The sequence below is a fragment of the Colossoma macropomum genome, unplaced genomic scaffold, assembly GCF_904425465.1.
Source record: "Colossoma macropomum unplaced genomic scaffold, Colossoma_macropomum, whole genome shotgun sequence".
Lineage (NCBI taxonomy): Eukaryota > Metazoa > Chordata > Actinopteri > Characiformes > Serrasalmidae > Colossoma > Colossoma macropomum.
This window is the reverse complement of record NW_023494802.1, coordinates 12,104,250-12,115,248: the sequence shown is the minus strand read 5'-3', so window position 1 is coordinate 12,115,248 and position 10,999 is coordinate 12,104,250. Positions and strand designations below refer to the sequence as shown.

Here is a 10,999-nt window from a genome sequence, read left to right as displayed (position 1 = left end):
CTTAACCTAACATAAGCACATCTGTAGCAGTGTGAGAACCACTGATAGTTCTCGCCACATGAGGCAGGGGAAAACAATTCCCACCAGGACTTTGATCTTTCCTGGAGGTTTAAAGTGCTGGGGTCAAATCAACCCCAAGGTTAAAAGATGTTAGTAAATTTGAAGATAACAGGAGGGTTCAAAGCAAGTACTTTTGTACTTGTCACTCAAGTAAAAGTACAGATGGAGCACTTATAATTTTACTTGCGTTATATTTTACTAAAAGTATATCTACTTTCACTCATATACTGGATTTGTGTACATTGTTCACCACTGCTGCTAAACGGGGTGGCTAAAGGCCTGAGCTACTTTAGTCTCAAAGCTCTACTTCAAAACTAAAAAAGCAAACTTCAGACAACAAACACGTCTCGGTTGATCAACTGCAGTTGGGGTAATGGGAAAATTATGTAATATGAATTTTGGCTGAGCCATCGATTTAAGTATTAGAGTAATATCTCAGTAACCAGTGGCAGTAACAGATGATGAGAGTTGTGTGGTTGTTTACATGTGATATGAATGGGAGATGATGGTGTGTTTGTGTGTCATGAAAGGGACAGAGGGTGATGATAGTGTGCATGTTATGAATAGGAGTGTGGTGATGGGGTGTGTCTCTGAACAGACAGCTGCTCCTACTCAGCCTTATCCTTTCCACCCATCTCTTCCTCTCTCTTTCTCTCTCTCTTGCTTTCTCTCCCCTCATCTCTTCTCTTTCCTCCCCACAGCATGAGCACCACGGACCGAGCCAAAAATGACCCCTCTTCCCACCCCAGCGAGACAACCAGCCTTGTTAAAGGGCACTGTGACCAAGAGGTAAGAGTTTGTGTCTTATTTACTGTCTTGAATAACATAGACAGCTGTTACCATATATGAAGGCTGTTTATTAACTTTATAAGAGGTTTAATTACATGCTAAGTACACAGGACAAATATGGATAAAATGGTATAATGTGATTCTATTGCTGCATATTGTAATTGCAGCATGACTTGCATTTTATTAAACCCTTAAAATCCTAAGCTTATTAAATTCCAAAGCTATTTTTTTCTGGTTAATTTATTCTTATGTTACAGAAGTGTGTAATAACAGTTTGGAGCTCCCAGTGGGTTCTTTTCATTTAAGGGGTTAAAACACATTGTTTAAAGACAAAATTACTTTTGTCCAAAACAATATTAGTTTATGAAACCACACACAGGATCTCTGGCTGTGATTTGGTTGAGGTCTGCTGTCATCACAAAGCCCTGTATCTCCAAAAAAGGTCAGTTTTCCAAGAGAAGAAAAAAATACTTACATTTAATTTAAGTTAATGGAACAATGTTTTATTATTTTAGACAGTTTCTATTGGTCATATTTCAAGAAATGTCCACTCACGGTAAGTGCCAGATAGTATTATTTAAAAAAAATGACCGAAATGAAACAAAAACAAACGAACAAAAGTGCTACATTGTGCAGCCCTTCACGTTTAGTTCAGTGTTACAATATGAAGCCTACTGCCGAGGGACAAAATCAGACATAAAGTGCAGGTCTCTCTGCTGAACGAGCCCTCTGGGGCACAGCTATCTGGACTGGATTCAAGGCATAATCTGATTACTATATGACACTGCAAGTGCATGCAACTCTTTAATCTCATTTAGATACATTTGTTTTTCCCGGTCTGTCCAGCCCAGTCTGGCTCACTCCTGCCACTGTGTCAGCCTTTTGATGTTTAGTCACGACAGCATCAGCATCAGACTACACTATTGAAAAAAAAGGTGGAAAAAGAACTGTTTGGAGTGAAGTCATAGAGGAGGCACTTTCGGTTTCACAAAGAACCTTTCAAAAGATGGTTCTTTAAAGAACTATTTTTGTAAATGAGCAGTGCGAATTTTTAAAGTTTAAAGAATCTCTACATAATGAAAATGTTCTATACCAATTAAAAGTAAGAACTACTCTCACTCTACTCTCTGCCCTAAAGAACCAGGTTTGTAAAAGAGATGTGTAACTGTTAGGAGACTTTTAATAATATAAACGTTCTTCATAGGGATGTACCAAATTGGGTATTTGTGGGCCATATTTTCATATACATAAACACAACCCCTGCTGTAAAGAGAGTGCTATAACTAAACTTTGAGGACATATTTCTTTAAGGTCACAAATGCAGTAAAATTAAAATGCAGTAAATGCAGTCACTTTAGCCCAGCAGTCCAGTGTCACCTAAAGATTCTGCTCTTCCAGCATAAAAATAATGCGGCATCAAATATCGGATTGGAATACCAGTCAAACGTAAGCATCTTTCCTATGTATGCAGATACGTTTTTTAAGCAAATATTGGACAACACCAATATGATACTGAGATCATTGTGTAAGCCTAGTTCTTTACCCTTGTATGGGTTCTTAAGAGTGTAGGTCTAGCAATGCTCTTTAGTTTGACCATTGCTTCTTTTGGCTACAAGCAGTTTGGTCTCACATGATCCAGACCTCTCAGTGCAGTGTCTCAGAGAGATATGAAGTGGGCCACTGGTGTTGTGGAAACAGGCTAATTGGAAACCCTTTGCTGTGTAATCCTGTCAAAGACACAAAAGGGCCATTCTGTGTGTGTCATTGCTGCTGGACTGTGCAGCACTGGACCATTCAGAACAAATGCTATGCTGAAGTTGTGTTTGGCCAGCTGCTACGCAGAATGCAATTAGACGCTTATCATAAGCGTCCACCTTTGACAAAATGTTGTTTTTGATTAAGAAAAATGATGCTTCCCTTGTGTCAGCAGTGTCTCCGTCTCGCCATCAGGTGATTAGTAATGAATATGTCACACATAAGCACAAAAAATCATGCGTGACAGCAAATTTCAAGCACAGATGCTGCAAGCAGCGACTTCTGATTTGTGACCCAGTTCTGCAGTTATGCAACTCGAGGCACGAGGAGGCTGGAGTGTGTTCTTTACTGTTTATGTTTGTAAGTGGCTCATTGAGTGTAAATTGATGAGAACGGATGGCCTCCACTAAGGATCAGAGAGGGACTGGAGTTACAGAGGCTCTTGAGACAGTACGCTGACTCTTTCTCTCCGGAGACACTAGCAAAGGCTTCTCACTGACCGCAGGCAGAAACAAGTCAATGGCCAGTGATAGAGAAGTGCTGAGCAGAGTGGATAATGGAACAGTCTGGTAGCGATTGTTGTCATTTGTTGATCTTGCTATATCATTTTAAGGGATTGGGCGAGAAGAGGCAGTGCTGAGTGGACACAGCATGATCCTCTACTAATGTCTTAGATAGAGGGGTTTACAACTCCCAGTGATCTACTGTGAATTCTGCGTTTTCTCCGGTCTGGTCCTGCCTAATTATCAGAGTTTAATCAGATATATTAGAGCAATCAAAACATAAATCTTGGTAATGAGGATTACTAGGACCAAAGATGACCACAACATTTCTCAGGGGGCGCATCAATTCATGATTTATTTGTAATGAGAGAGAGGGAGAGAGAGAGTGAGAAAGAGAGAGAGAAAGAGAGAGAGAGAGAGAGAGAGAGGGAGAGAGAAGGAAGGAGAGAGAAGGGGGGAAAGCGAGAGAGGGGGGTGGGAGACAGAGAGAGAGAGAGAAAAGAAAGGGGGAGAGAGAGACAGAGAGAGGGAGAGAGAGAGAGAGAAAGAGCGAGCAAGAGAGAGAGAGAGAAAAAGAGAGACGGGGAGAGAGAGAAGGGAGGGACAGAGAGAGACAGAGAAAGTTAACATTAATAAGGTCATATTTCCTTTACTGTTTAAATCTATTCTTCATAATTTACACCTTTTCAAAATGTTTGCGGTCCTTTACACTGAGTGAACATTTCCTGATATACAGTCATGTTCAAAAGTTTGGGCGCCCCTGGTCAAATTAGGTTTTGTTGAAAATATGTTGACATCCTCTACAGAGCACACACTTAAATCTGACATTTCTCTGCAAATTCTAGTGCACAACGTCTTTTTATTTGCTAGTTTAACATATTGGAAACAAAATAAAACAAAAAATATTAATTGTGCCACAACAGGGCATATTTTATGTTTTATTTTTTTTCCCAATGTGTTACATTCAGCAAACAAATAGTAACTGTGCATTAAAATGTGCAGAAGTGTGTTCTCTGTAGAGGATGTGTAACTTACTTTGACTTAGAAAGTCAATGAAACATGTAATTTGACAAGGGGCCCCCAAACTTTTGCATATGACTGTGTATAAGCAGTATAAGCAGCTGCAAGACACCAGGTTGTCCTGAGTACGCATTTTTAAAAATGTATTTAATATTAATTCTCAAAAGGCATAACAAGAGATTTTCTAACACAATTTCATTATCAAACTTAATTCTGTGTTAATTATTGGTCCATTCTTACATACAAAAGAATATGTTTGGGAGCGAGAGGAAACAGACCCTTGAAGGGGAATTCCAGTAATTTTCCAAATGGTTCACTTGCAGAGAAACTTATAGACTCAGATTTCTTCATAGTGGTGGTGATAGGAACCAGGGGTCCCAATGTGTACCAAGGAAATATAGGCGTTATTTACTAGTTTTAGACCAAAACTTTATCACAAAACTACTGTAAAACAGTGTCTCAGAAATCAGTCAGTGTATTCATAACCATCTCATGTAACAACTTTCTGGCAGGGAGCTTTTAGTGGCGGTAAACTCTTCAGACGTCTGTTTCCTATTATCACCACTGTAACCATTCCGACTTCGTAAGTTTCTCTAGGACAAAGCATTTCACAGCAAACCACTTTTGTTGACACTTAATCATGCAGACATTTTGAAAAATCTGTGGAGTTCCCCTTTAATAGCAATAAAAACCCCTACTCTCTCATGTGACCTCACATGTGACCACACAGTCTCTCCTTTTGTTAGGTCTTATAAATTGTGGTCTATATGAAATGGCCATGACATCTTTTGCATGGACGAACAGGATTTACAGTCGGTGGTATTAACTTCTGCAAACAAGTGATTACAGCATGTTTAACACGTGCTCAGTGAACCACATGGGCAGGCCAAAGGTCAATTGTTTGTCTCTGGGAAACAGACTAATTAGCTCTTGCCTGCTCAAGATTTAATATTGTGATAAAAACCTGGAGGCTTTGGCAACGGATAAATCACTGCACCTCTACCGCTTCCACACGAATGCAGGTGAAAGAGAAATAACTGGTAGTTTAGCCTGCAACTGTCTGTACTGCATCTCTCTTGCATGGCACCATATGTATGTTATTTTGTTATGTAGCTCTGTTTGGTGTGGCCTGTGACTCTGTGTGTGCAGCTAATCCACAATTCATTAACTTTTCAATACTTCATAGGCTTTCATCATGATAGTTGGGTTTTACATGTGAGAGTTAAATAAAACAAGAGAAAAACTACACTTTACTAATTATTAATGTATTTTCCTACCCCTCGTATTCTGCCCTGCTGCAATCAATATCCACATGTGGATAACACTGGCTTTCCTTCTCACTTGCCAAGCATCCGTATTCAGTCTATGAAAAAGACTAAATTGGAGCCTGCCTGCAAAAACATAAAAACATCTGTAAAAATGTTCCATTGTGTACAATATAAATAGTCAGCTTGTATTGTCCCTGCTAGAACAACCAGCATAGACCAGCATGGTTGGTCACAACCAGCATGTCACTGTTGTCGAAACAAAACCTTTTATCTCAAAATGGTAATTTTACACAAGACTGAAAAAACATTCTTTACTTTTAATCTAAGCCAATGGAAACAGACTTTTTTCCAAGTCATTTTGGGCCATTTCTTTTGGTCCACTCATCATGAAATTTACACACAATGTAAAGAGCAACAGGCATTTTCAAATTATGCCAAAAACTGAAAAACAACAAAAATGGAGGTACAAGGTTTTGTTCCGACAGCAGCGATAAGTTGTGTTTTGGATGCGGGTTAGATTAGATTAAGTGATCCTTATTAGTCCCACAACGGGAAATTTCACCTTCACATTTTGACCCATCTGTGCAATGAAACACCGCATACATGCTAGTGAACACACACACTAGCACACTTGCTCGGAGCAGTGGGCAGCCCTATCCGCAGTGCCTGGGAAGCAGTTGGGGGTTAGGTGCCTTGCTCAAGGACATTTCAGTCATGTACTGTTGGCTTAGCGGATCCAACCAGCAACTCTCCAATCACAACACTGGTTTCCTAACCTCTAGCCTGTAACTGCTATGCTGGTCAGCAGCCATGGAAGTTGAAATGCTGATCACCACCCAACACAGCAATATGCTGTGTTGTGGATGCTGATATACTGGTCAACCAACATGACCATGCTGGGGTGACCAGCTATACCAGAACCAGACCAGCACTAGACTAGCATACACAAGCTTACACCAGGATAAACCAGCACAGACCAGTTTAAAACCTCATGAAAAGCTTGCTGATCTGTGCTGCTTTTTTTCAGCAAGGATGAGTTCTATATAGAACCATGTCATGCTTTAAAGTTTCTTTGCATGGTAAAATGGTTCTTCAAACAAATGATGAATGTGTTGTATATGGTTCTATATAGAACCTTTTTAAAGATGGTTCTATACAGCACCAAAACGATTCTGCTATTGTCAGAATGTCAAGCTTGTAAGCATTCTCAAAAAGGTTAGAATATACAGCACATTCTCCATCAATCTGAAAAATAATTTCACCATGCAAAGAACCATTTAAGCATGAAATTGACAGTCAGTCTTCGCTCTGGGGCGTGACCTATTTATAAATGGATGCCTTAAGTACACTCTTAAAAAAATGATGGCTCTTCAAGGGTTAGTAATGGCAGTGGTTCTACATAGAACCACAAGTTCTATACCTGAAATTATACCTAACCCTGCTGTTGTGCTGAGCTTCTACTCGCTCCCTAAATCTCATCATAAGCCAGTGTGGTAGCAAAGTACTTAAATTTAAGTCAAATAAAACAGAAGTTTCTTTTACTGCTTTCATCCCTTTATTTTCATAAAGAAATGAAGAACATCGTCTGTAGAGGATGCACCCACTTGAGGTCAGGTCACCAAGTTTACATGCAATGAAGCACAGAACAACACCAACATGAGGCGCAGTGGGTACATACACTACACCAAAGGTATTTGCTAAAAATGATGCCTCTGTAGCTGAAATGTTGGCTCTGTTGACTTCACTTGAATGTGTTGTGAGTTCTCACTCATTCTAATTTGTCCACTAGGGGGCAACGTGACATAGTCATCCTCTGCACTGACGAGGACTGACACTGCTCAACATGGACATGTGTTGGGTCCTATTTCTATTTTTACTGAAATAATCTTTGCCCGTTTTTTAGCTGACCTCGTTGTCCACATGTAGACTTTTGCAGTCTTCCTTACCTGAGTTCTGTCTACATGCCAGCTCCCCAGCACAATACTGCCACGTGTGAACACAGCGTCCCTCAGGCCATGAGGATCAGGCCTGGTAGCTGTGTGTCCTGTTTGCTCTGCTTTGTGCTGCATCCTCTGTCCTCAGCAGGGTTCATAATAACAGCATTATTCTTCTAAATAAGGGCTCCTGCTGGGTGTGTGGACAGGAGAGAACCCACTCATTTACAATAGGGGAAGAGGGAAGGTGCTCCTCCCTTACTGCGTACTTCCACCAGTGGACAGTTTACTTGGTCTGAAGTCCTTTTATTTTCTTTGTTCCACTATCACACATTAAAAGGCTTTTTGACTAACGTTTCCATGGCGAGAGACAGAACTTATGTCACAACTCTCCTCTTATACGTCAGCTCGATACCCGATAAGCTCATGGCGGTGTCTCCTTATTTTTCCTTTAAAGTTCTTCTCAGTTGTAGGCCTACGTTGAAGAGGGAGAACCCGTTTGGAAAATAAATATAAAGGCATGTGTTACTTTATATGTAAGATATTCTTTAAATATATTCTTTTATTTCAAAATGTGTTTCAAACACTAAAGAACACTTTTAAAATTTGTGGTTTCTTTAGTTTTTTAGCAAAGAAAATGGTTCTATATAGAACCATGAATACTCAAAGAACCCTATGCATGAATAAAAGGTTCTTTGCATCCTAAATGGTTCTTCAGATTGATGGATAATGTGCTGTAGATGGTTCTATATAGAACCTTTTTGAAAAACGTTCTATATAGCACCAAGAAGGCTTCTTTTATTGTTATGATGTCAGGCCTGTAACAATAGAAGAACCCTTTTTGGGACCCTTTTCAAAAAGGCCCTATAAAGAACCATGTAAAACACTCTCCATCAATCTGAAGATCATTTTACCATGCAAAAAACCCTTTAGTCTGGCAAAAGGTTTTTTCTTTACGTAAGAACTCTTGACAAAACATCTTTTGCAGTGTATACAGTAAGAAAAACTGTATTTTATAAATACAGCTACTTATATTTACTTATATTTACTTTTCTGTTTAGGAAGACCGCTGACTGCAGCTGTTCTTTCACTATTTTATCCTCATTTTCACTTCAGTAACTTAGTCATTGAAGCCACTGATCTCAACCCTACTTTATTGTGTAATTAAGTGCAACACACTTTTCTCAAACATTATTGATGTCACGGCTTTGTGGTGTTATCATGTTGGACAGAATGTCTTGTGATGTAGGTCACGCACATTGATTGACAGCATTTCTAATCTTTTAATCTCTCAGGTTCCTCTGAGTGAAAAGTCAATAAGCAACAGATAGCCTACGGACCAGCAAAGGAAAAAACTTTTTACACGCGTTGGAGCCCCGGCAGAGTGATGAAATGTTTGAAATATTGTCAGCTGCTGAGGAAAAGTCTCCATAAATATCCCAGTAGTAATTTCAATCAGTGGAAAATCGCCACATTGCATCAGTTTGCAGTTTGAGCACAGTGCTGCCACTATGGATTTTAAATGGTGAATATATGAATGTGCAACATTCTTGGCCATCTAGACTGAATCTTACGTCATTGGACAATGGCTCACCATGCTGGCCCAGTACCTGGACAGAGCAGCAGTGTTCTGCTGTCCATGACAGCACTCTTGCCTACTGCACAGGCTCCTTCTGTGCTTTTGTTGCCTCTGTGCTCCAGCCTAATACTTTGTGATGGGCTCATTGTCTGTTTCACCCAGTTTGAGATGGACACTGGGGCTAAGTCTTGTTAATTGGACTGAATGAATGAGGGGGTACAGTATCGCCCATGAAGAAAGCACGAGGCCGGTCTCCGCATAGCTGAAGCAGGCCTCTCTGCCCACCAGTGCCCCGATTTCATTGAGGCTGCTGGCATGAAATTTTTTAGTAATCTGTGAGAATATGGTCTTTGATTGCCTGCCATGAGCCTAAGCGACAATGTCAGGGTAGATAATGGAGACGGAGGAGATGGGAGTGTTGAGGGATGATGATGTGGTTTTGTCAGATTGGTCACATTCTGCTGGTCCCATCCACTCCCCCACCAAGGCCCTGATGACTCTGTTTGAACTTTGCAAACCTGATGACCCAAAACCAAGGCTTTAGTAGTCTAGAACAACTTGAGCTCCAGTAAAGTCTACAGAGAAAGGTTTCTTTCATGAATTAGCAAAACTGAAAATTTTGATTTGCTTCAGTACAATAATTGTATCATATTTAGATCAATACATGGTCATTTTTTGTAAGACTGTCTACTAGAATTTGAAATCAAGGCTTTTTCTTAAAACTTACTGCATCAGTTTCCTGGACATTTAAGGTGGAACAGGAACAATTGAATAAGAAGCTGGCAAAAGAAAAGCTGTCTTCAGCCTCGTAAAAAGTCGAACACAGAGAGACATATTAAAAGAAACTGTTCTACTTTTGTTAAGTTTCCTGCTGGAGATGTGAGAAAAGTGGCTATAGCTGAGCTAAAGGTTAAAGCAGAGCAAAGTAAGTCTGTGTTTTCATTTTCAGCCTATGCTAGGACATCAGCACATACTGAGACATACTTACAGCCAAGATGGTAAAATTGACATGAAATGTTGTGGCTCCCAATGTGATTTGATTTTTGTTGAAAGGACAAAATGGCTCTTTTTAACCTTTGGCTTGCTGACCCCTGCCGTAGAAGAACCACTTCCCTAAAGCACTTTTAAGAAATATTTTTTTTAAGTAAACAAACTTTTTAAAAGACCTTCATATAATGTAAGCCCCTGTACTGATTAACAGTTTTTCCTAGAATTGGAAAGAAAATAGTGAAGAAAATGGTCAAGTCAGTGACTTCATTAGAACCTTTTTAGGCTTTTCAGATTTAAGATTTACTATAAATTATTCTGTAACTACTCTAAATATTCCTTTTCATGATTTAAGAAGTTAATTACTTATTGGTGTATTTTTAAAATGATTAGCTCTCGAAAGGTGTTATATAAGTGGTTTGAGGGATGCTAATTACCCTAAGCTCATATGTTGCATCCCATTACACCCCATTCAGCACACCTTCTCAATAGAGCTGATCTGAGACTGGGCTTTCAGTCATGCAAAGATGAGTCAGTGTGGGTGTGCAGGCAAGCACGTTCCAGTAGACGGTGGCTCAGGTCACATGACCAGGCAGACTAGCATGTCATATCCTTACAAATGCTCATCCTTCACCGGTGAAAGTCATGCCAGCCATGAGCTGTGTACTAATACGTGTGGTGCATTAGTAATGTGCATGTTTTTGTTTTTACAAAGACTGACTGTTTTGATTTGATGATGCTCCAGTGGACTTTATCATTGAAAACAATAAGGCATCCAGCAGCAACTCTGTTTGTGGTGCTAACTTGTAGTCTGACCTTTTCATTTCATGCCTGCTCAGTGTCGTTGACCCAGCGTCAGTGGTGTTACTATTGATAAGTTTAAAAATAGCGGATGCTTTCAGAAAGAGATGTTGCCGTAGATTAGAATGTTTATCTGCTCCACTATGAAGTGTTGCAACAATAGTAGATCTGGAAAACTGTAACTACATTATGTGACTAAAACAGCTTTTCTGATTTGAAGGTTTGTTACTTGGAGCTTTGCTGTCTAGAGTTGTTGAAAGGTTGTTACGTTCTCTTGAGATTACTTAGAGTTGGAGTTGAGAC

At 39.8% G+C, this 10,999-nt stretch overlaps 1 protein-coding gene across 1 annotated transcript in view; it reads left to right on the top strand.

Moving 5' to 3' along the window:
- The first annotated feature begins 663 nt into the window (after positions 1-663).
- Positions 664-10,999, top strand: part of slc2a1a (solute carrier family 2 member 1a) — a 28,009-nt gene continuing 17,673 nt past the window's right edge. The window contains exon 1 of the mRNA XM_036591813.1: positions 664-849. Within this exon, the coding sequence (XP_036447706.1) occupies positions 763-849 (87 nt within the window). The 5' untranslated portion in view covers positions 664-762. The remainder of the gene's footprint in view (positions 850-10,999) is intronic.